Source organism: Phoenix dactylifera, chromosome 5, assembly GCF_051530095.1.
Source record: "Phoenix dactylifera cultivar Ajwa chromosome 5, Ajwa_hap1_PhDact_Kaust_v1.1, whole genome shotgun sequence".
In the NCBI taxonomy this organism is placed as follows: Eukaryota; Viridiplantae; Streptophyta; class Magnoliopsida; order Arecales; family Arecaceae; genus Phoenix; species Phoenix dactylifera.
Window position 1 is genome coordinate 27470226 of NC_143194.1, and position 24856 is coordinate 27495081.

At 38.5% G+C, this 24856-nt stretch overlaps 2 protein-coding genes across 5 annotated transcripts in view; one reads left to right on the top strand and one right to left on the bottom strand.

Moving 5' to 3' along the window:
• Window positions 1–1858: 1858 nt before the first annotated feature.
• On the top strand, window positions 1859–20517 carry LOC103695898 (nuclear pore complex protein NUP155). Of its 2 annotated transcripts, none has more exons than XM_008777348.5 (13): window positions 1859–2334; window positions 4840–5009; window positions 5442–5568; window positions 7527–7789; window positions 7888–9511; window positions 9587–9799; window positions 10170–10417; window positions 10530–10953; window positions 11797–11999; window positions 12136–12490; window positions 14985–15203; window positions 15460–15788; window positions 20218–20517. In XM_008777348.5, the coding sequence occupies exons 1-13, from the start codon at window positions 2176–2178 to the stop codon at window positions 20333–20335; spliced, it is 4452 nt and encodes a 1483-aa protein (XP_008775570.4). In that variant the 5' UTR covers window positions 1859–2175; the 3' UTR covers window positions 20336–20517. The 2 variants fall into 2 exon arrangements, with proteins under 2 accessions (XP_008775570.4, XP_088578237.2); XM_088722111.2 differs by lacking the exon at window positions 1859–2334 and adding an exon at window positions 4090–4211 and having other exon boundaries at window positions 20218–20443.
• Window positions 20518–22128: 1611 nt separating this feature from the next.
• LOC103695884 (Tetratricopeptide repeat (TPR)-like superfamily protein) overlaps window positions 22129–24856 on the bottom strand; it is a 28247-nt gene continuing 25519 nt past the window's right edge. The window contains exons 17-19 of one of the 3 annotated variants that reach the window (XM_088722112.2): window positions 23878–23943; window positions 22469–22650; window positions 22129–22327 (exon numbers count right to left, since the gene is read on the bottom strand). In XM_088722112.2, the coding sequence (XP_088578238.2) occupies window positions 22285–22327; window positions 22469–22650; window positions 23878–23943 (291 nt within the window). In that variant the 3' untranslated portion in view covers window positions 22129–22284. Of the gene's footprint in view, window positions 22651–23877; window positions 23944–24856 lie in introns of all 3 variants that reach the window. The other 2 variants (XM_008777337.6, XM_088722113.2) reach the window with 2 other exon arrangements.

Consider the following 24856-nt stretch of genomic DNA (forward strand, 5'->3'; position numbering starts at 1 on the left):
GTTAGTCATATGGAGTTCGCCGTAGCCGCTGATGCACTGTCTCATGCTGAGAAACTGAACAGCCATGGTCATCGAGTGAAGAAATCAGAGAACTCATTTTTGGAAAAAAATGAGCTAATTTTTAGTTGACAAGAGCAAAGATATGGAATGATCTGGATATAACTACAGTTGGAACTGAACCATCATCTTCTGTAGTTGGTTTAATGGTTCCTAGTGGAGGATTAAGACTTTCACTTGATAGGTCATACGAGAATTTTATCAGGATTGAATTTTACTTGTTAAGATGACCTTATTGGATCCATATGGATCAGTCATACTTTGCTAGTCTTGTACATGACTCATTCAGTCAATCAGTTCCAAGAGGTGTGGCTTGAGTTACATACTGAACAGAGCTTTGTCCTGTCCCAGAGGAGGCCGATATTCAATAATTTTAAAAACCTTTTTTTTCATGACCATGGTTTTGTTCAAATAGGTCAGTACTCAGTTTCCATGAAGTACACCAGAGTTGGCAAACTGAGCCAAGTTCCAGCAAACCAAATCAATGCTAGTTCAGCTCATATCCTAGTTGACGTCAACTCATTTTTGAGTCAAACTCGTTCACAAATAGCTTGCCGTAAGGATTGGTTGGAGTGTAACTTTGCCAAAGCTCGCATATGTATATAATTAAGCTAATCTCATCTGTTTGATATCCATCTAATAATTGAAATATTTATCAATGAATAATCATTTAAAGGTTTATAATAAGATTTGGCAGCTAATTACATTCTTTGCATAAAATATGTGGGTAGTTAATAATTCATTTTACTGATATTTTTGATTTGCAGAAAATAAATGATGTACAATATTTATTTATTAATTGAGTTTGATGAAGCCGAACTCAAGCAAGCTAGGCAAATCTCTAGACTAGGCTTCATTATTAATTGAGGCTACTTCTAATCAGAATTTTTTCTCATTACATTTAGGCAATAACTGAAATCGGAAGATCCATGAAATTGAGAGTATACTTATCACTGATGAAGTTAAAGGCTTCATGCAAGCTTCCTGTCTACATGAGCAGGAATTTGCAGCTCCCATTGTATATGAAATAGATATGTATACATATTGTTGCAGAAGAAATTTTCAGAAGAGAATGCCAATGTTACATCATTTTTCACATTTTCATTTAGCTTCATTCAAGCATTTCCAATGACAAATCTATTCACATAATCTTGAAGATGCGCTCCAAAACTACGTTACTTGGTAGCAGCCACTGAATCGGGTAGCACTTGCAATGTAGTATCCACCTGTAAGAACTATTAAGAAATAAATATACTCTTCTTCTGTCCTCTGATAAGGACTATTGAGAAAAAAAAAAAGTAAACATTCAAAGTTTAATTTCCTCTATTCCATACCCTAATGTTCAAATACGGAGAGAAATTTACGCTAAGAAAAATTAAAATTTGAAAATATTTTTAGAAATAAGGTTGATGGTCATGAAAATAAATATACTTTTCAAACCATTATTATACTTGCATTTTGTAGGGATAAAAATACCATCTAATCACTGCTCCTTTATAATGGTTATTTTTATTTAATAAGAATAATTATCATTATTTAATCTGTTTTATAACTTAAAATCTGTAAATACATATAGATGTATTAATTCAAAAATAATATTGTAACTTTGAACAAAAATTTTGCTAAATAACACCGCAATTTCACAGTCCTAACCAATCATTTTCTATCACAACGGCTAGTCATCACCAGATTTTTTTTTTTTTAATTTTCTGATAAAATAATCATGATTAGGCTAGTCATCACCATACCACGTAAGTTGACGGCTGGTCATAATCTTTGACGACGGCTGGTCATAATCTTTGACGGCTAGTTATCACTATAATTATTTCCTTTCGGACATGGTTTCGGGCAAATAACCATCTTGCTTAATTTTAAACGCAGCTATATAAGCTCCAAACCCGCCTCCAAAACCGGAGAAAACCCTCCCTAAAGCCCTCTACCCGCCTCTCCTCAAATCCCACCGCCAATTCTTTTTCCCCCTTCTCTCCTCCCCCTCTCTGCTGCGGCGGAGGGCTTCGTTCCCAGAGATCGCCCCCGAATTCTATAGCTCTTGGATTTCTAGGGTTTCGTCCTCCCGCCCTCGTCTGTTCTCTTTCTTGGCAAATATAAGGAGATCAGATGGCGTGGGAGGACGAGGTCATCGGCCCGGACGTGGCCTCCGCCGGCCTTCTCGTGAGCGAGCGCATCGGCAAGGACGTCGCCGCGCAGCTCGACCTGGAAGAGGCTCTTGAGGCCTCGCGGTACGCGAGCCACCCCTACTCCTCCCATCCGAAAGAGGTAGTCCTGTGCATTCTAGAAGTTCTTGTTTTCACGAATTTTTGATCTTTTTGAACAAATTTTAGTGAACTGATACGAATTGAGGGGAAAAAATGACCATCAAGAAAAGAAAATCCATCCTGCTCCTCCCATCCCAGAAGAGGCAATCTTGTGCATTCTAAAGGTTTCTTGTTTTTTATTCCATCTTTGTTCTTTTTCCCCCAAAAATGTTAATGCCGAGTCGTAATTGCCTCATGCAAATCTCGGGGGGGACCATCAGGAAAAGAAAAGCTGCCTCTGCTCCACTCATAATCTTGGGCATTCGAATTTTTTTTTTTTAACTCGAAATTTGATCCTTTTGAATAAATACTGATTTTTACATACGATGAACTGATGCAAAATCGGGGGAAAACATCAAGAAAAGAAAAGCCACCCCTAGTCCTCCCATCTCAAGGAGGTATTTAATGAATTCCACCAATTTTTTTTTTTCATTTTTTATTTGTGAATAAATATTGATGCTTACGTGTGTCGAGATGATACAAATAAAAAAATAAAACATCAAAAGGAGAAAATAACGATATCATGGAGGTAATTTCAAATGGCTTATACATCTGATTATCACCATTATTGTTATTGAGTTGAGGTAATTCCAATATGGGCTTTGCAAGAAGGATATTTACAGAAACGGTTTCACAGGTAATATGTCTAAAGCAAGTTGTTGGATTCTGTGGCTGCAAACAGGGGCGGCCCAATACATTTGAGGGCCTAAGGCGAATTCAGTAAATGAGGCCTCTTTTTTTTAAATAATAATTTTTTTTAATAAATATAAAATATCTAAAAAAATGTTATGGAAATAGATTGCTGTCAAGTACACTATTTCAACAAAGATGCATGAATCTAATAAAGGTAGACAAAAAGTCTCTTCAGTTTAATATAATTTTTGAATGAAAATATTAAAAAAAAATACTTAAAAAAAAAGGCCCATGAAACTGTTCTTGGCAATACTGTTTACCCTGTGAAGCAAGAGCAGAATAGGAAAAGGTCATCCCATGGCGCCTCATGGTCAAAGAATTTGTCCAGAAAGGAACCTCTCTGTAAGAGAAAGTAGGGTCATTATGAAAAATTCACTCTATCTAATTAATAAAAGTCCCATCCCACCATCTCCCCTTCAAGTGAGTACCCAAGCAGCCACTGCAACATCACGGCACAGCAGCCATTCAACCCCCCCTCCCTCCTTCTCTTTCTCTACCCTCCTTTTCTTTTGCTAAGGACCCATCTCCCCCTTCAAGTGAGCACCGAAGCTGCAACTGCAACATCACGGCACAGCAGCCATTCAACCCCCTCCCTCCTTTTCTCTCTCTACCACCCAAGAGGGGAGAAGAAACCGAGAGGAGAAAATTAAAAGAATCTCCACCCTCCAAGAAGTCCATCTCCAATCCCCCTATCTTTCTTCCTGATGGCCCAGCTGGATCAGGAGTAATGACTTGTGAGGGAAGGAAAACCAAGACCAAAACCAAAAAAGAGAAGGGATGAAAGATAAGAGTGGCTTCAGGCGTGTATCAAGCCAACCAAATCCCTCCTCTCTCTCTCTCTCTCCACCCAAAACAAAACTACTGTCCCCAACTTCCCCAGTTGCCCCTCTGCAGGCCAGGAAACCCTCCACCTCCCTTCCATCAAGGGGGAAGACTCGTAGCCAGCTTCTGCTCCCGGAGGTCTTCCATTGGCCCGAGGCCTTAGGCGACCGCCTCAGTCGCCTAGGGCTCGGGCCGGCCCTGGCTGCAAAGTGACTTGCATAATTGAGGTGCTCTCAAGGTGTTGCCATTTTAGCGACTAGAAGCTTTTTGAGTCTGGATTGCGGATCTAACTCCATGCAATAACCCTTGCCCCCTTGTTGGAAGGTTTTGTTTGCATGCTTTTTACCCGCTTTTGTTTGATTTTGCCTTTTTGACCTTAAATTTAGTTTTTGCCCTGCTTGATTGGCACTTTTGCTTGTCTTGAGGTTTGTTATGGGATTTGATCTTGCAATTTGCCAGAATTAAAAGTATGCTTCCGCTGTCTTCTTATTTGTTTCAACCTATATGATGCCTTTTTGATCCTTTCAGAAAAGCAAAAGGGCAGGAAAACAAAAGCCTGGAAGGAAGAGTAAATGAACTTCTGTAATTATAAACGACAACTTCTAGCTTAATAATTCTGGGTTTCCATCAACATGTACCATACATAATAAAACTAAATCACCACCACAATCTCTTGTTTTTCTGATTTGTATTTTTGACTACTTCATCTTTCTTAGAAACTTCTAATTTCTAGTTTGTGTTTTTGTTTCAATAGTTTTTGTGTGACTTGATCTGATCACTTAAATTTCAAAACGATCATTTCATATTATATGAGTAGCAAAGTTTCCTTTCTCACCATTCTTGTAGATCTGATATATTTCTGTCAACTTTTTTTTTTCCTACTAATATTTTTAACGATACTCTTCTTTCTATTTATGTTCTCTTCCTTTAGTAATGAGTGCTTGTGCTGCAGTGGCCTCCTTTGGTTGAAGTTGTGGAGACTCGGGAGTTACCTCCTATGCTAATTGAGAGATATAATGCAGCCGGTGGAGAAGGAACGGCACTTTGTGGATTTTTTCCTGAGATACACCGAGCTTGGGCATCGGTTGACAATTCTTTGTTTCTTTGGCGCTTTGATAAGTGGTAACGTTGTAGGATGCTAGCCCAACTTTGTTTTGAACTACTCTCCTTTTCTATCTGTCAAACTAAAGTCCAGATTAAATGACATGTGCATATATTTAAAAGTGACATGCTTTTCTACACTTTTTTTATTTACTTCAGTTAGGAAACTTAGGATTGCCCTAGTAATGTTTCATTAAGTTCCAGTAATACAAAATATCAGAAAAATGCTGCAGTTTTACATTTTTCATTTACTTTCCTATACCTTTTTGGTAGCCATTACTGTCATCCCTGTTTGACATATAATTTGTAAAGGTTTTAGATTAGATAGAGAAAACTCCATGATCCTTTGCAACAACATTTTCTTCGTGCTGTGTCCTTCTTACTTGCTGTTTTTGCTTTGATGCTTAGTATAAGCCAGGAATCTAATATTTCAAGAGTTTGCTCTATGAATAGGGATGGACAATGCCCTGACTATAGTGCGGAGGAGCAAGCAATTTGTGCTGTTGGCCTTGCTAAATCAAAGCCTGGAATTTTTGTTGAAGCAATCCAATATCTTTTGGTGCTAGCAACTCCTGTCGAGGTAGAGATGGTGTTGTTATAATTGTTTTTGATTGAACTACACTAATTCTCTATCTCTTGTTAGCAACCCTAATTTATGTTCCAAGTAGCATTGTAAAAACACATTAATAGTATCATCAACGTTCTACTGCTCTATTGAACTGGAATTTTCCAATAAATATCTATGTTGACCCAACACACTATAAATTGCTGAAATGATTTGATTTTCAACATAGGTTGGGCTAAAGTTAACATAGCAAGTCCTTTATGTTCTGCTCCTTCATATCTACGTCACTAACCTTATATTCCCATTATTCACGTTCAAGATATCCACCACATACAATGACCGTCACTGATTATTTGTATATTTTGTGGATTCAATATTGATTGTTTGGGATATAAGGTATTTCCTGATCGTGTACCAGATATTATGTAATGTCCGATAGGATGGTCCGACCATAGAATACGAATATGTAAATAGTGAGATATTTATTGCATGAAGTAAAATACATAGATGCACCTCGTCCCATTTTAAACAATGGCTAGTTCTTTAAATAGTATATGTCCTCAGATTTCTTTTCATCACTTCCAGATCTTCCTTAATTCTCTCCTCTGTTGGTGCTCTATGGCATGAACTTGAGGTCATGAGTAGTATTATTTTCCTCATGGTTGGTGTCTTGCAACACTTCACTACACTTCATCATATACTGGTGCTAATTCTGAGCTGTTGATAATGTACTTCATTTTCATAGATACAGTTTCTGCCTGATTATTCAACTTTTGTATTGGTTTGATGATTCTTTGAGCCGTTCCTGAACAATTGAATTAGAATTTTTAATGTGATATAGGTTTTATAAATTGTTCACTTGTTACTCATAAGTGTTTTTTTTTCTTGAATTTATGAATAGGTCAATGATTTTTTTTTTTCAATTTTGTTGCTGTTGTTCTTGTTGCTATTGTTCTTGTTGCTATTGTTCTTGTTGTTTCTTCTCCCGTACTTTTTCACTAGTCGCTAAATAATATATTAATAATTTTATAGATTTTAGCTTTAGAAGTTAAATTTTCAATCTTAGAATGAAAAGTCATCTAGAACATTGTAGGTCACATTTGTAATCTTAATCATCCATACATCTCGCTTTTAAAATCTGTCTATGTACAAGGAAAAAAATTTAGGATGCCCTAAGGACATTTTTGTAAGGTCATTGGCTCCATTACGATTTCCAGTGGTTATATAACTACAATGTATTAAGTTTTTTAATCAAATATCTTTTTAAAATTGTTCCTACAGATTTTCCTTCCTGGTTACTAGTCCACTTGTGTATTGTAGGGAACTAGCAGGTGAAGTGTGGCATACCATGGTTCATCTTTTTAACCCGTATCGGGTGTACTGTACCATATTGGTAAGGTATTGGTATTGTAACGAGGTTCTACCTAGTTTTGTGTTGTACTGACCACCCGAATTCAGGTGATACTATTGTTGGGTGTGAGAAAAGTTTCTCCCTACCTTATGTCGAAATGGGGGCTACACCATACCATACTGGCACGGTACCAGTACGATAACTGGTACCTGTAGCGAACCTTGGGGCATACAGATGCCGAAGCGAGAAATGATGTCTATTCATCTCTTTCTCTATCTTGTCCCATCTTTTCTTCCATTTGCTGGACCTTCTAGAGGGTACACAATTTAAGCAAACGATGTTGTAGATTACCTAAGTTGCAACATCATGGACTTATCATGCTCCAGACTTAAGATTTGATCATCTAGTCTCCATCACACAGTGGAAAGCACTAAAACTCAAAATAAAGGACTACGTAACTGATGTAAAAAGGTTAAAATCTGCGGTTGAAGTCTTCAAGAAACTTCATGCTTTTAACTAACTCTTTCATATATTCTGAGTTCTGACATTATGTGTGATCTTTTCCTGCTTATGATACTTATTATGGATGTTGTTGTTTGTTAATTTGTTTGGATGGTCTTAGTTGATTCTCATTGGAGTGTGCTGCACTGCTAGTGGGGATGGAACAGATCCGTATGCTGAGCTTTCCTTACAACCTTTACCTGAGTATACAATACCATCAGATGGAGTCACTATGACATGCATTGCATGTACGGATAAAGGTCAAATTTTCCTGGCTGGCCGTGATGGACACATTTATGAAATCCAGTACACAACTGGCTCAGGCTGGCGTAAGCGTTGTCGTAAGGTTTGCCTCACCACAGGTTTGGGCAGTATTATTTCGAGGTATGCATGTCAGTACAACATATGAGCACTATGAAAACCTGCTGCTGCTACTTATTATTGCATCACTTAGTATGTACAAATTTTGCTTTGGTATTCAGGTGGGTCTTGCCAAATGCCCTTAAATTTGGAGCTGTTGATCCAATTGTTGACATGGTTGTTGATAATGAAAGGCACATCATTTATGCACGAACTGAAGGCTCAAAACTACAAGTGTTTGATCTAGGTGTAAATGGTGATGGTCCACTCAAGAAAACTGCTGAAGAGAAAAACTTGATTGATCCCCGTGAGACACAGTATGGGGGTAGACGATCTGCTGGATCAAGAGCAGTTGCACGGGCAGCAAAACCGTCAATAGTTTGCATTGCACCATTATGCACTGTGGAATCAAAATGGCTCCACATGGTTGCTGTTTTGTCCGATGGCCGGAGACTGTACCTTTCAACTTCTTCATCAGGTGGAAATAATTCTTCTGTTGGTGGTTTAACTGGACTTAATGCTCTTCAAAGGCCATCCTGCTTAAAAGTTGTTGCAACCAGGCCTTCACCTCCCTTAGGTGCTGGTAGAACTCAGCCTGAAGATCTGTCTTTGAAGGTGGAAACAGGTTTTTGTTCTGCAGGAACTCTTGTACTTTCAGATTCATCAGCCTCAGCTATCTCCTCTATTCTGATTGTAACCAGGGATTCAAGTATGCAATCATCTATTTCCAGTAACTTTGGAATGGCTGCAAGAAGCTCTCGTGCGTTACGGGAAATAGTATCATCTTTGCCTGTTGAAGGCCGAATGCTCTGTGTTGCTGATGTTTTGCCGCTGCCAGATACTGCAGTCACGGTGCAATCCTTGTACTCTGATGCAGAAGCTTTTGCAGGTTTGAGAGAATCATCTGAAAAGGCTTCTGGAAAACTTTGGGCTAGAGGAGATTTGCCAACGCAACATATCTTACCTAGGAGGAGGCTTGTTGTGTTTAGCTCCATGGGTCTGATGGAGGTAGTTTTTAACAGGCCAGTGGACATCTTGAGAAGGTTATTTGAGTCCAATACACCGAGACAACAAATAGAAGATTTTTTCAATCGTTTTGGAGCTGGAGAGGCTGCAGCTATGTGTTTAATGCTGGCGGCAAAGTTAGTATATGCTGAAGAAAATCTTATAAGCAACACCGTTGTTGAGAAAGCAGCTGAAGCATTTGAGGATCCAGGAATTGTTGGAATGCCACAACTTGATGGTACTACTGCTCTGTCGAGTGCCAAAACTCCAGGTGGAGGCTTTAGCATGGGGCAGGTTGTTCAAGAGGCTGAACCTGTATTTTCTGGTGCACATGAAGGACTTTGTTTGTGCTCATCTAGGTTGCTATTTCCTATATGGGAACTGCCTGTGATGGTAGTTCGAGGGGAACTGGGCTCTGATGGTCGATTTGAAGACGGGGTGGTTGTTTGCAGGCTCTCTGCTGCAGCAATGAAAGTCCTTGAGGCCAAGATTCGCTCCTTAGAACAATTTTTAAGGTCCAGAAGAAACAAGAGACGGGGGCTTTATGGTTATGTTGCTGGTCTAGGTGATTATGCTGGTTCTATTCTCTATGGAACTGGTGTAGATGTGGGAGCAGGTAGTCATAATAAAGGAAGAAATTTATTTGCGACACAAACCGAAAATGCTGATGCAGGAGATGGTTTTGCATCAAATAAAAGACAACGACTTCTTTACACTTCGGCAGAACTAGCTGCCATGGAGGTAAGCAATAACTATGTAGACCCGGCATAAATTTGGGTTCCGTTTGGTTAGCTAACTTTGAGATACATTATACAGGTGAGAGCAATGGAATGTCTTAGGCGGTTACTCCGAAGATCTAGCGAAGCACTTTTCTTGCTTCAACTTATTTCCCATCATCATGTCACTCGCTTGGTTCAGGGTTTAGATAGCACTCTACGCCAGAAATTGATTCAGTTGACATTCAATCAGTTGGTATGTTCTGAGGAGGGCGATCATCTTGCCATGCGACTTATTGCTGGTCTTATGGAGGTGAATATGATTAAACTTATGACTTCTAGATGCTATGTGCATTATGTTTTGTTGTGTCTTCTTACCTACTGTTGTAGATTATAATTGTATACAAGGGTATGTCATGCTATATTTCCTGGCATTTATGGCCTGATGCTGCTTGAGTTCTCACTGTTAGTTGTATGCTTCAAGGATTTTGATACTGGACCATACTGGGCATACTGGCTTGTACCAGTAGAGGGATCTGATACTTGGTAAGGTCCTAATATTGAGTATTGGTACCAGGAACTGGACCGTACCAACACAATACCGGTATCGAAAACCTTGGTATGCTTACTATCGGATGTTATTATTTGAGCTAATTTTGTTATGATCTTTTCAATTGTCCCAGTACTACGTTGGTCCAGATGGCAGAGGCACAGTAGAGGAGATCAGTATGAAACTAAGGGAGGGTTGTCCAAGTTACTTCAATGAGTCTGACTACAAATATTTCCTAGCAGTAGAGTGTCTTGAGAGAGCTGCTGTCACTATGAAAGCTGATGAGAGGGAAAATCTTGCTAGAGATGCTTTCAACCTCTTAAGTAAAATTCCAGAGTCTGCAGATTTGAGCACCATATGCAAACGATTTGAAGACTTAAGGTTAATGCTCTCTTTTTGATGTTATAAAATTTCTGATAGAATCTAATGATCTTATTTCTCGGTTCTGAAGAGTAATATTTGAAAACTAACAGTGGCTCTTTGCATACTGCAGGTTTTATGAAGCTGTAGTACGCTTACCACTGCAAAAAGCTCAAACACTTTACTCCAGGGGTCTTGTAGTTGATGGCAGAATTGATCCGAGAACCCATGATAGTGCCCTTGCTGAACGTGAACAGTGCTATGAAATAATTATGAATGCCCTTCGTTCTTTGAAGGGTGTTGGACAAAGTGGGATGCAGAGGGACTTTGGCAATTCTGTCAGACTTCCTGGTGCAGGATCCGTCCTTGATCAGGCTTCTCGGAACAGATACATAAGACAAATTATTCAGCTAAGTGTCCAGTGGCCTGACACGGCCTTTCATGAACATTTATACAGGACAATGATTGAACTCGGACTTGAAAATGAATTATTGGAGTATGGAGGTTCAGATTTGGTGTCCTTTCTGCAGAGTGCTGGCCGTAAGCCACTGCAAGAGGTTTGTTCTGCTTGAAGTTCAATGAGTTCTAAAGGCTTTTGCTAGATTTGTTTTTTCCAATTATATATGCACTGATATAAATTTGAAACTGGGGGAGCTATCAAAGTCAATGCAAGTTAGACGAGGCATAAGGCCAAATGGTCAAACCATTACAAATGGTTCACAACCTATAAGACTTTAAAAAGACCATGCAAAATCTTTATGTAGGCACTCAATGCACAAACTTATAGACCAAATAATACATCTGAGAGCACATTGAATATGTATTTATTCTAATGGATGTTGAACTACAAGAGACTATTACACTTTCCCTAATATGACTCAACTTTGCTATTCCCCCTGCCGTTCAAGGTTGATCATGCACCTGGAGATTTCACTATATGAACTATGTGCCTTTACAGGCTTTTTTTAAATCTGTATTTCCCATATCTAAAATTCTTCTTTTTCTAGGGAAATTTGTTCAAAGTTCAAACAGCAGTTTGAGCTTGTTATATGCTTGGGTTTCTCTTTACATCGATCCATTAGTTGGAAATTTGGAATAATGGGAAAGATTAGATGATTTTAGGTCTGGCAGGAAGGAAACTCCCAATCGCTGGGATGGAACTTGATGCAACGGAACTGGCTAAAAATGTGAAACCTTTACAAATTCTTGCTAGTGGAAAGGTTAATCATAATGGCCATTTGGAAATTTTTGCTTAGTGATGGTGACTTAGATATTTCAGGTTTTTAATCAGAGAAAACATTCTATTGGCACTTCATGAAATTGAAATCTATTTGCCTGTGCAGCAGGGTCTACTGACTTGGATGTGTGTTGTGTTTATTTCTTATTTCATTTCTGTTTAGGTCCGGGCTGTTGCTGGAGTAACATCAACTACTCCGATAGGTGATTTTGATTCACCTATTCCTTCTAGTCACACTAAGTATCTTGACCTTCTAGCCAGGTATTATGTCTTGAAGCGGCAGCATTTCCTTGCTGCTCATGTTCTATATAGATTGGCAGAAAGGCAATGCACTGAAGCAGAGGATGCTCCCACTTTGGAGCAGAGGTATGTGAACAATGATTTCCACTTGTTTTGTCCTCCTTAAGGTTTTAAGATGATTCCTGAACTTATAATAATCCATTTTTAGCCTAAATGGATGATTTACGATCAGTTATAACACATGCTTTCTTGGTGAAGCCAGGCATCAATATCTTAGCAATGCAGTTCTGCAGGCAAAAAGTGCGACTAGTGTTGGTCCTGTCGGTTCAACCACAAATACTGTTGATGATGGTTTGCTGGATATGCTTGAAGCAAAACTTGCAGTTCTTCAATTCCAAATGAAAATAAAAAAGGAGCTGGAGTTGATAGCATCAAGGTCAGAAAACTTAATGGGCACTAATGAAGCTCTTTCAAATGACCCCTCTCTGCAAAGTAACCAAGCAGGTGATGCTGAAATTTTAAAGTCAGCTAAAGACAAGGCGAAAGAGTTAGCGCTGAACCTGAAGAGCATTACTCAGCTATACAATGAATATGCTGTTCCATTTAAGCTTTGGGAGGTCTGCCTTTTCATTTTAAAGATTTTATTATCCTGCCATTTTTATATCAAATATTGCATAAGGAATTAAGGATACTTATTTTATTTTTTAGAGATCATCATCACTGATGGTTTCAGCTATATCAAAAAAATGCTGTAAAAAATAATGTTTCATGCCCCAACTCATGCAATTTGTCTCATCTTTGCCATTGATGTCCATATGCACTTCACATTTGCTTTGCGTGGAATTTGAGTCAGTTCTTGATTTCTGAATGGAGATATTTTCTTTGAAGTTTGATATGCCATATCGCTATACATTCAGTGCAAATCTGAAAATGACGTTCCACCTTGCCTTGAAAGTTTTGGGTCTGCCTTGAACTGTAACATTTTCAACTGAAATGCACTTAGAGAACTGCTAATAGCAGCACAGACATGTGTATGGCATGCCACTATATTTCAAAGACCTAAGAGAACATATGTACTATGCAGTGAAAATATATTAGAACCAGATTTTAATTTTGCTAGAACACATTCAGTCAAAAAGAAATCATACATGCAGACTTAAACTAAGGGTATATATGTGCATGCACAGCAGTTATTGTTGGGGGGTGCAGTCCTTGGACGCTAATGTTTATCTACAATTATAAGCAGGCTAGGACAAAGATGTCTTAACAGTTATGGTGTCATTAACATAGTTGGATTTCAAAATAACTCAATATGACTATTTGCCTTGGAAAAAATATACATGTTTTCGTTCATGAAACACCATATTGCATCACTTGCTTGATGTTATGACTATGGACAACTCTTGCAAAGCATGATATTGTAAGCCCTCAGTCCAAGGTCATACTGTATGTATTTGCATGCTTAGATGCTCAAACATGGATACACTCTCACTCAGGCACATGCATTATACAAACACATGCTTGGAGGTTCACTCCAATTTAATTTTCGTATTTGTGTGTTCATGTTTGAAATCTCTATTACATTTGTTTGTTACCATTATGCGTAGATGAATATTGCAATTTGCTCTAATTAGTATAATGCTTATTTAATTTCATTACAAAAGTTAGGTTGCAATTTGTGTTTGACAAGTTGAAAGGATGAATGTAATCCATAGGGCTCCTTGCAGCTCAGAACATACCTCTTGTAAGTAGTTCCCATGATGACCTTGCACTACACCTCTTTAATGTTGCTAGTACGTACCTTGATCAAGGTTTAATTTGAATATGGGTTTTGGACCATCCATTATACCTCTTTGCTAGCTTATAGTCTATACAAAATCTTCCTAGATGTGTTCCATCAACATCATTCTGTCTTGAAAACTGATTGTATGCGTCATGAACATTGTAAATTAAAGGCTAAGATTGGAATCAAAGTGATTACACTTTGCTTTATATTATTAATTACAGTTTTTGGTAGACTCTTGCATCTTGTTAACAGTTGTCGTTCTGGTATTCTAAAATTTTTGATACTCAAGGCAAAGAGAAAATTTTTTGATACTCAAGGCAAAAAGATCTACTTCTGATCTTACGTACAATCATGATGGCAGATGCAGAATACTGGATGTTGAATCATACTATTACTCCGTCTACGATATTTAATCCCCCTGCATAGTGCTTTTCACATCTTCGAGTTGAGAAATATCAGCACAATCTATTACTCTCAAAAGGGCATATTTTTCTTTTTTATATGAGTGAAAGTTTAACCTTATATTAATACAATATGATCAATCTAAGCACTTCAAGATACCTTGGGAATTGTCGAATAGCTTAATGACTTTCCAATGACAATAATAATCCCCTCTAGGAAGGTTACACCTGAACTGATAAAGATACAAAGAGCCTAATGGATGGATAAAGCAAAACTTCTAATGTAGCTTCCCTTTCCACTCATGCCTTCAATTTACTACAAAAAAATGATGCTGATGGTATCTGTCTTTTGTGACCCTGTTGGAAACAAGTCATCAGATTATGGCCTGCATGTTAAAGAATGAACTTGCTTCGTCGACGGTTGATTCAATGTTATTCAAATTGTGGAATCTGACTTTAGGTTGTGAACTTGGTATATTGTACGGTGCACCTTAAAATTTTTCTAATCGACTTAACTTTTACTTATAGAGTCGGCACTTTAATGTTTCAGATCCTCTAGTTGATTCAGTGTTTTCACTTATAGTTTGAACTTTCGTTGTGTGACCTCCTTTCCACCTGCCATGAGAAAAAATATTTTTTTGTACCTAAATCTATATAATATATTTAGATTCAATACGAACATAAACTTATTGTGAATTATAAGAATTTCATTAAGTTATAATACTGTACATGCTGTCTTTTGTTTAATAACTTCACATGGAGAACTTTTTCTGACTATTTTGTGACATTAGGCACTTCTTTATGTTATTCTGGTACTCACGCCCAAACATTTCATCTTTGTTACCTTTAAGCGTTCTTTTTTTTCCTTCTCTCTTCTTTGTCTATAATGATTGTAAGCTGCCTCACATGATTTATTGTGCTCAGATATGCTTGGAAATGCTCAACTTTGCAAACTATTCTGGAGATGCTGATAGCAAGATCGTTCGAGAAACCTGGGCTAGGCTTCTCGATCAAGCCCTTTCAAGAGGTGGAGTTGCAGAAGCATGTTCTGTGCTCAAGAGGGTGGGGTCAAATCTTTATCCTGGAGATGGAGCTTGCTTACCTTTAGATACATTATGTCTTCATCTTGAGAAGGCTGCTCTGGTAAAAATTGTCTATGCTTCCATCTTGACTATGATTTTGTATATTGTGTTTTGGCTGCTTGTTTTTAGTGCGTGTGATGGTGTTATAGATTGCCATCATGACACATGGACTAGTACTACTGAGACTTGTCCCTTGCTGCTTGTGTGCTGTGCATGTGATGGTGCTATTTGATTGAAATTAATATTAGAAGGCACATGGAATAACACTACAGAGACCTGTTTCCTGCTTCTGTATATTAAATAATTGTCTTTGGCAGGAACGTTTGACTTCAGGAGTCGAATTAGTTGGAGATGAGGATGTCGCAAGAGCTCTTCTTGCTGCCTGTAGAGGTGCACCTGAGCCTGTATTGAGCATTTATGACCAATTGTTATCAAATGGAGCAATTCTACCTTCACCAAATCTGAGACTGCGTCTTCTACGATCAGTCCTTGTGATTCTTCGAGAGTGGGCTATGTCTGTGCTTGCACATAATATGGGAACTACAACAGCTGGGGCTTCCTTAATTTTTGGGGGGGCATTGTCCCTAGAGCACACCACAGTTGTAAAACAAGGAATTCGGGACAAAATCACTAGTTTGGCAAACAGGTTAGTTTCTTCTGATATCATACACATGTTTGTGCCTAATTCATGCTGCAGACCAAGGAATCTATCTTTCAAGGATTATAAATTATGATAGTTCAGTCTTTAAATTGAATTCTTATGCATATGTAGGTGTCCCATATTTTCTTTTCTAATGCTGGAATTATCTTATATATTTTTGTAATATCTATACTGCTCTTTGTCTTCATGAACTAGAGCAGTTCATTTATCTCTTAAATTATTGTTTTTATTTTAATGCCTTACCTTTATTTCTGGTTTGAACTTTGAACACAATGTGGCTGAAACATTAACAAATATATTTAGCAAACAACACAATTCAACATCAGCCAGTTGGAGTTTCGATTGCATTCATGTTTAAATGATATTTTATTATTTCTTGTTTATCTAAACTTCCCTGCTCCAACTCTTCTTTTAGAAAGATTCATTTTTCCCTAACAATGAGCTATTTTTGTTGCCTATTTATGGCTTTTATTTGTTATATTTAGGGATGGTAAGTGTCGAGATTTTAGCAGGGCTTCCATGGATAGGAAGTACTGTATAGGACTTAGATTTGGTTAAATCGGTGAGCCAGAAAGAATTTGAATAGGATCCATATCCTATTAAATATTCGTTTATTTTGGTTCAGTTCAAGCCGGACTAGGACTAGGCAAGGGTAAAGGGTGAGGGTGGATAACAATGAGGTAGCGCAGGGTGGTTGCTAGGTGGGGGAATATTTTGGTGATTGGTGGAGAGAAGGATTAGGGTTTAGGGAGGTGTGGTGAGTTGTAGGGATATTAATTGAAGAGGTTAGGGTAGGGAGCAACCATGCCCATGACAGGTCTCTAAGAAGTGGCCAGTAAGGCTATAGAGAAGGAGGTGGAACTCGGGTTTGGGGTGACGATGATCATGGTTAGGCTTGAGATGGCAAACGAACAAGCTGCTTGCAAGCTAGCTCATGTTCGGCTTAAAAAACTCGGCTCGAGCTTGGTTTGCTTAGTTAGCGAATGAGCTGAGCTCCAGCCGGACCCTATTTGTTCGATTTTTACTCCCATTAGCTCGAAGTTAATTTATATTAATATATGTAATGTGCCGACCCCAAATAGTTGGGAAAATGCTAGATGATTGTGAGATGATTATGATTAATATAAATATTTATATATCTAAAAATATAATATAATAATTTAAGTGAGTAATGTTAATAAACATTTGTATGTTTATCATTTGTTTGATAGCTGTTTTATGTTAACGTGATGGTTAAACAAATTTAGCTGTTCGATAGTCATTAGATCAAGATCCAGTGGCTAGATCTATTGGCCTTGCATGAGACGACTCAAAAACTGTAATTGCACTCTTTCCATATCAGCATCTGCCTCCACCTCCAATCCTATCCCTCATCCCGTCACCAAGACATCTTGAGGAACTCCCCCTCTTCCATAGCCGCCTCCCTAACATCACCTCCTCACAATTGCAATGGATTATTGATGATGCCTCTGCCAGATCACCCTCTCCATCTCTGTATCATCCGCTGCCAGATCTCCCTCCACTTCTTCTTAACCGAGGATCCCTCTCTGCCTTTCGCTCTCACTTCGCCCATTCCATAGACACCTCGGCCTTTTTGAGCTGAAATTTGATCATGTGCAAGTCGAGCTTAAGCTTAACTTTCTTAGGTCAGCTCAAGCTTGATCTGAGCTCGAGCTGACCCTGAATATTTTCAAGCTGAGTTGAACAGAGTGGAGCTTGCTTATGTTCAGCTTGTTTCCACCCTTGGCAGGGTTTCAAGTAATGCTTGAAGAGTGACAGAGGGGAATATGAAGTGCAGCCCAGGGCTGGGATTGTTGGTCATGATTGTTGTGCTTGAGTCCCTCATGGCAACTTAGAGGGTGTCAAAAGGATCATAACCATGTGTTGAAGCTGGAGTACATCATGGTTGCAACCATATTGTCCTTCTTAAGAGCTGAATGATGAAGTGTGGGTGTGAGGAGTTTGTGGCAGTGAGAAGGGCTTGAGTATATTTTACTGGAGGGCTAGTGGGGTTGGTCTGATTACATAAAGAGCAAATGGAGTGGAGGACCGGGAAGGGGGTTTACCCTCAATAAAGGGAGTTTGTGAGACGTAAGGGATATGCAGGGTTAGCAGTGAGATGGGATGGATAGTTAGTGGGTTCGGTTGCTCGGGAGTGCTGAAGGTTGGATAGGGAAAGGGGAAGAGTTGGATGCTATATTCTCATTATTAGTTTTTTGGGTTTAATTGGTGTTTCTAGAAATGGTTGTGGAATTCAGGCAGCCATGGGGCTGCATAACGCTTAGGCAGAAGGATGGCAGTTTGGTGGATGCATGTGCGCATTGTAATTAAAAAATCAACAAATTGGAGAGCATTCATAGTCATATTCTTGAAAACTATGAATGAATTAAAATGTACATTTATAACAAGTGTGACTTGATGTGTCAAAATATCAAACTAAAACTTTTCCCATTGATTTTATAATGACAGTAACTGATCTTTTTAAAAAATGAAGCATACTTATAATTCAAGTAAATGACGAATAATCAATACACAGTCAGAAGTAATAACTGAAAAAATTAGCAAAACCTATGATGTTTGGGCACAAACAAGATATACATAGGGATTATAGTTTGCCTGCTTGACATCTTGGTCCACCTACCTAACATTTGACTCACTCCAATGGATAGTCCAAACCCGATTGTTGTTTTGTAAGCCTAGACAGCCTGCTTAGGCACCAGCTAGGGGACTAGCCTGCATATGAGGGCTGCCTATGTATCAGTCCTTACGCGGGCCAATAGAGGAACTGCCTGAGCCAGTGGCTGCGTTTCAAAATAGTGGTTCAGACTTGTACATACTAAACAAGGTCCACAGGTTTTCCCATTATCTTTTTTTTGTGATATTCACATACATACAAGTATTCTATATGGTACCATTTGTTAGATGCAATTGTTAAAAAATTAGGTCAGATTCAGACTGCATTATCAGGCTATCAAGCTCATTTTCATCCCCTATTTATGTAGCTATTTCTTCTCTTCAGTAAATGGGTCTTAAAAGAGTACATATAGAGCTCTCACTCCCTTGGCATTCCTGGGCCGCAAGGCTATACAATTTTTGGGTAGTAGGAAAATGCAGAGTAGCTCTATGCTTCTTTGCTATGTGCATCACAAATGCCTTGACCATGTAGCACCTTGAAAAAGATTCAAACCTAAACAGAGGAGGTTTTTAACTGTTTCTTCTATGCTCTTGTTGGTTTCTTGAACTGCTTGCTCTGATCTCCTAAAACACAATGCTATTTTCCCCTCATCATAACATGTTGTCTAAACACGAAATACGTGTTATTGCATGTTCCTATAGCAATCTGATGAATTAAAAGCAACTTCCTTTGATTTCCCTGTAAGTTTTGATCAATGACCATCAAGTTGGAAATATCTAATCAGATAATTGTAATAGATTTGCATGGCTATTCTTTACCATATTTAGAAAAATAGGTTTGATTTCCCTGACTTGCTCTGATTTGTGGTGGTGTGTCCTAAGCTGCACCAAGTTTTATGCACAATCCTATTTTCACCCAGTCAACCTATGGTGGAGCTTGAATCAGCTGTTTCAAGCACGAACTTGTGTGAATGACCCATTCAAACCTGAACTGGTTAGTTCATTTCTTAACAACAACTAATCTAGCACGAGGATGCTATATATGTTGTTATGAAAATCTTAATTGATGCAAAACATTGAAAGGTCAACAAACAAATCAACCCATGAATTCACATTCTTTAGATATTGGAATTACCATATTTCTTATGCTCTGATGTTTCTGCACCATCCTATTCTAGTTTAGAAGTTAGAGATTAATACTCTGCTGATTATACTATACTTTTATTACTGTATAAAACCGTTCATTATTGTATATTCATTTGCCAAATCAAAATAAACATTGAATTGCTTGAATCATCTTCAACAGAATCCCGATTCTGATTCCACATAAGTGAACTTTCTTCTGTCCGTGTACACTTTGAACATGCCTTGGATTGAAAACCCTCTCTCTTAGAAACATTAAATTGAGATATTTTGTCACTTTTTGTGATGGACACTCTTAAAAGAAACCTTAAATGGGGAGATGTTTTACCCAAAGGGAAATCCAAAGACCCTGGAAAGGGTGGTTCACTTGTTCTTAAACTGCATTATGCATGTTAACTGGTGCTTGCTCGGGATGTCTCTAGAATGAGGCTTCTTAAATAAGACAGCTTGCTGGTGTATGCCTTAATGTTTTGCTATAGACTTTTATCTGAAAACTATAAGTGGATTATGAATGACTCACCCATAGGTGCTTGCCTTTTTCTAATTTCCTTCCATAGTGGAATCCTCTCTCCATTTTGAAATGTTGTTTTCATGATCACAACTAATGAACCCTATTCATGTTGATTTGCAATGACAGATATATGACTGAGGTGCGATGTCTGGCCCTCCCACAGAATCAAACTGAGCCTGTTTACCGAGGTTTCCGAGAACTTGAAGAAAAGCTGATGTCCCCTTCTTCTTTTCAGCTATTTTGATGTCCTTATCATTATTTGCGGAATTTGTGTAAGTTATCTCAGTGCATGTATTCATACAAGAATCAAAATTTGTTTGTTATCTATGTGAAGAGGTCAGGAATTCAGCAACTGCATTTTTCCATGTGTGATATGGTTCAGCTTTCTACACCTCCCACTAAGATAAGCAAACAGGCATTATTCTATACTTCTGTTTGGTTATGATGCTACAAACATATTAGACAAGCAGTTTGCTTGTGCATGATGGTACCATTTTAGAAAAGATGAATCATCATCAGCATCAACTTTTTCCTAGAGATGTTCCATTTTTGGTTGAATCATTATCATCATCATCATGTTGCTGTTCCATTCTAATATTCATCCCTTTTTTTTTCTAGAGATGTTCCATTCTTGGTTGATTTCTCTTTTCTGGATATGTTCTCTTCTTGGTTTATTTAGTTTTCAGAAGGGATAAGGTCAAGTTGATTCTAGAGATGTTCTTAGTTCAATTATTTTTCTTTCTAGAGATGCATTCTTTGTTGATTTGGCCTTTCAGAAGGGATAAGGTTAAAATAGGGAGAACTCCAAAACAGAGCATTCCGGCCGACTCTGACTCCAGTTGGTATCAGCACCACCTTTTCTTCTATTGATGTTCCACTCTTGGTTGGATCATCATCTTTTTTTTTTTTAGAGACGTTTCATTCTTGATTGATTTGGTTTCTAAAAATGGATAAAGTTAAGCCTTCGCTTTATAGTTGTAGTGATAATACATACTAGCAACTATGTTGCAAGCCGGTATCATCATCATACTTTTTCATCATTTTTCTTGAGATATTCCATTCATGGTTGATTTGGCTTTGAAAAGGGATGACGTTGAATCTTAGATCTATTTTTGATATAGCTATATTTACTAAAATAGAGCATATGTGCGATATACGTTACACCTTGTATTAATTCACGACTGGATGTGTGGCTCAGGTAGCATTGCGTCAGAAAAGTAGCCAATGGCCTAAGCAACAGATTCAATGCGAGGAAAAGTGAACGGATCTCTCTCTCTCTCTCTCTCTCTCTCTCTCTCTCTGATATCAAAGGGAGGGAGGTGCACAATCAAGCAAGGATGGCTACATGGATATCTAAAAGACCGAGGAAGTGATGGGCTTAGAAGAATTTACTATAGTAATTATTATACGTGGGAACTTTGGGATTTCACTCTCATGATACCGTCAAGCGGCTTGCAGAAAGAAATCCCACGGCCTCACGTTAGAACGAGTCTTCCTTAAACCACTGTGTTACTCGGAAACCAATAAAAAGAAAAAGAAAAAAAAAATAGTTGGTGCGCCCAACTCCATCATGCATCCAATAGAAATGTCCCAATCCAGCTTTCCGTTATATAATAGAATAAAGATAGAAAAAAGAGAAATATTAACTGCACTGCTCGGATACAAGTTTAAAATGGTTCTTATGTAAGCAACCTCCACTCTGTGAAATCAACATGAATTATCGTCAATATCCCCATAGAAGCATATTCTGATTTTGAAGTGCTGAAATGATTAATATGGATAGAAATATGCTACAGATCACCACCATTTTGCTGCTCGGTTCACCAGTCCTACATGGAAGCCTGTAATTAACTGAATAATGTATGAGCACCCCGACTGCCACTACTTAACCCTCGTGTACAGCACCAATCCCTGACAACCACACCAGACCAGTTAACTGGGCAATGAATGGGCGGGTGGTCGCTAGCAGTACACTGTAATTCCATAAGCACCACAAATATTCAACTCACGAGGATTGGATCGAAAACAAGTCAGACAGAAAGCAAGCGGATATCTGGTTATTAATTTAAAGCCACAGACCCACGGAAAACAAGAACAAAGCAACAGAAAAATGACTTCAGCCACCTGATGGCGAAGTTTTTAGAGAATGCCTACTTTTAAATTTGATTGGACAAAAATGTCCAACTATCATATTTACCGACCACTAAGCTGGCTTATTAGCTTATTTGCATCGTACCTGAAAGAAAAAATGATTAAAGTGGCAAAAATTTGTACTACCAAGAGTATACAAAATCTACATTTCCAGGAAGGAAGAATAAGGATGATGAACACTGACTCTGAAAAGATCCTAACAAGCCAGATCAGTAAAATGGATTACTTTCTTTGCCTCCTTGGTGCGAGCTCGGCTTCTATATGCTGGACTTCATATTTCAGCTCTTGTAGCACTCTTAACTTCGACTCATCTGTACTTTCACTAAGGAGACTCATGAGATGCTTCAGGCATGAAAGATACTCTGCCCTGACATCTGAAGCACTCAGCAACATCATCCGTGTTTGAGACTGCACAGAGAACCCAATAGAAAAAAAAGACTAGTGATCTGTTAGTCATATCAACAGCTTAGTATCTTATAATGTAGAAAAAGGACGTTTCGCTTTTTCAATCATTAAGTACGGAACTTGCATCACAAACAACAGCACATCATTGAATCAAGTGCCGAGAGGACATGCTGATAGGATGCATTACGAACTGAACAGTTTGTTCAAGATATCCAAATTAGACACGAAGTTGTTCTCCTTTTAGATTCCAAAACAGCAAAGCAGTTGGTCAAGATATTCCATAGAAACATATTTAAGAGTAGGGAAATGAAAACTATTATAAACAAATCAAGCACCTCAATTAAATAAAATAAACAAGAAGTCCCATGTAATCGATCTGGAGGCAGCTCTACATATCTAAAACTTTGCCATGGGTTCCCACCAAAATGCAGATCCTCTGACACAGATGTGTCTCTAAATAATTTCACTTGCTATTTTTGTTTAGGTCTTCTTAGTTAATATTGCCTAACTACTCTACACAACTATCAACCCTTGATGCCTGAGGATTTTTGGCCTACATTGTCAGTGACTAGACCATCTCATGAGGCACCAACTAACCTAAATTAACAGTCACACAACACATGATATGTACAACCACATGACTTATCCCACTCTATTGAAGATCAGCTTTGAGAATTGTACTTTGCCGTTTTCTTACTGAAAGCATATATATCACTGGTTCACTTGGTGCAGGAGTATCCTGAGCATCATGGACCCAATGCACTCAGTAAGTCAATCTTTGAAGAAACATGCCTTTTCCAGGAGCATGAGGGTTCCAGTTGCTCCTTCCACCACCGTAGTGTATCTACCTGACCTTGTAATAATATTTGTTTCTACAGAGAGCATAGAGTACCAGAACAATACTCGTTAAAGCTGATTAGCAGAAGGGAATGGTGAAGGCATGCATTGCCTCCATAACCGGGGCCACCATCTTTTAGGAAAGAAAGAGATGCCATGTTCAAGGTAATAGAATAGAAATCCCCACAGGTTTTCTCTAACCAATTTAGTAGTGTCAGGCCTACTTTTGGCCAACTTAATTATAGGAAAACTCTTCTAAATTTCTTAACTTCATCACAATAAACAAAAAAATAGTAACATGACAACCTGACTTTCAATACTCAGAAATATGCTTAAATAAATCTGCAGAATGGTCTTCACAAAGGCAAAAGCTTTAAAAAAACAAAGAAGTACCTCTTTGAAGATTGAAACACACTCACGAAGAGCAAGTTCAGCCTCTGATGGAAATTCGCATGCCTCCTGAGTTTAGACCGTACAATCACTGATTCAGTTAAAAATTGAAAAGACCAGACCAAGGTTCGGAAAGGAAGGCAAACTAAATCATGATGAGGATTGAAAGTGGAAAAGGAAACAAACAAATGTACTTACTATGACTAATCAATAATACATAGATCACTAAACAGGCTGATGGATTACAGAATCTATTAACTGTTTTTGCAGAAATTATAAAATTATAAGTGTAACAACCTAGGACCTCACCCAAAATGGCTAGCCGGAAGGTATTATTTGGGTTCCTTGATCCTGTATAAGTACCCAAGATCTACCCAGCGAATAACCGATGTGGGACTAAACACACGCCCGCACGGGTCCTCACATACTTCCCCCGTTCAAGCCCTGACGTCCTCGTCAGGCTAAGGGTTCATATCTATTCAAATCAAATCACAAACACCACGATTGGCCCGTGGTCAGCCCCAATGGATCCGTGCTGCAGTGTCCCCTAGTCTACATAGGTTATGGGCCGGGTCTGCTCTGATACCATTTGTAACAACCCAGGACCTCACCCAAAATGGCTAGCCAGAAGTTATTATTTGGGTTCCTTGATTCTGTATAAGTACCCAAGATCTACCCAGCGAATAACCGATGTGGGACTAAACACACGCCCGCACGGGTCCTCACAATAAGTCTCGTAGCTACTGTCCATACAACTTGGCTAGCATGTACTCAGAGTAACTGAATTGTGGCAGCAGACAGAACCCCACGACCAATGTAAGAAATCTCATTCTAAATTTTGAAGTGTCAAGTTTGATACACGTTCATATCTGCATCATACTGAACATGAAACTTCGGTACAGATCTCGAAGCATTCTGTGGAAACTAGCTAGCGACAAGTGTAATAGGGTTTGCATGCATTGAAAGGAGAAACAATTTATTT

What these genes read in the sequence shown, in the direction of transcription:
- LOC103695898 (XM_008777348.5), top strand. Translation starts at nt 2,176, where the DNA reads ATGGCGTGGGAGGACGAGGTCATCGGCCCGGACGTGGCCTCCGCCGGC. An exon ending in CTTTGGCGCTTTGATAAGTG is followed by an intron (nt 5,010 to 5,441) that starts GTAACGTTGTAG and finishes CTCTATGAATAG; the next exon opens with GGATGGACAATGCCCTGACT. An exon ending in ATCACTAGTTTGGCAAACAG is followed by an intron (nt 15,789 to 20,217) that starts GTTAGTTTCTTC and finishes TTGCAATGACAG; the next exon opens with ATATATGACTGAGGTGCGAT.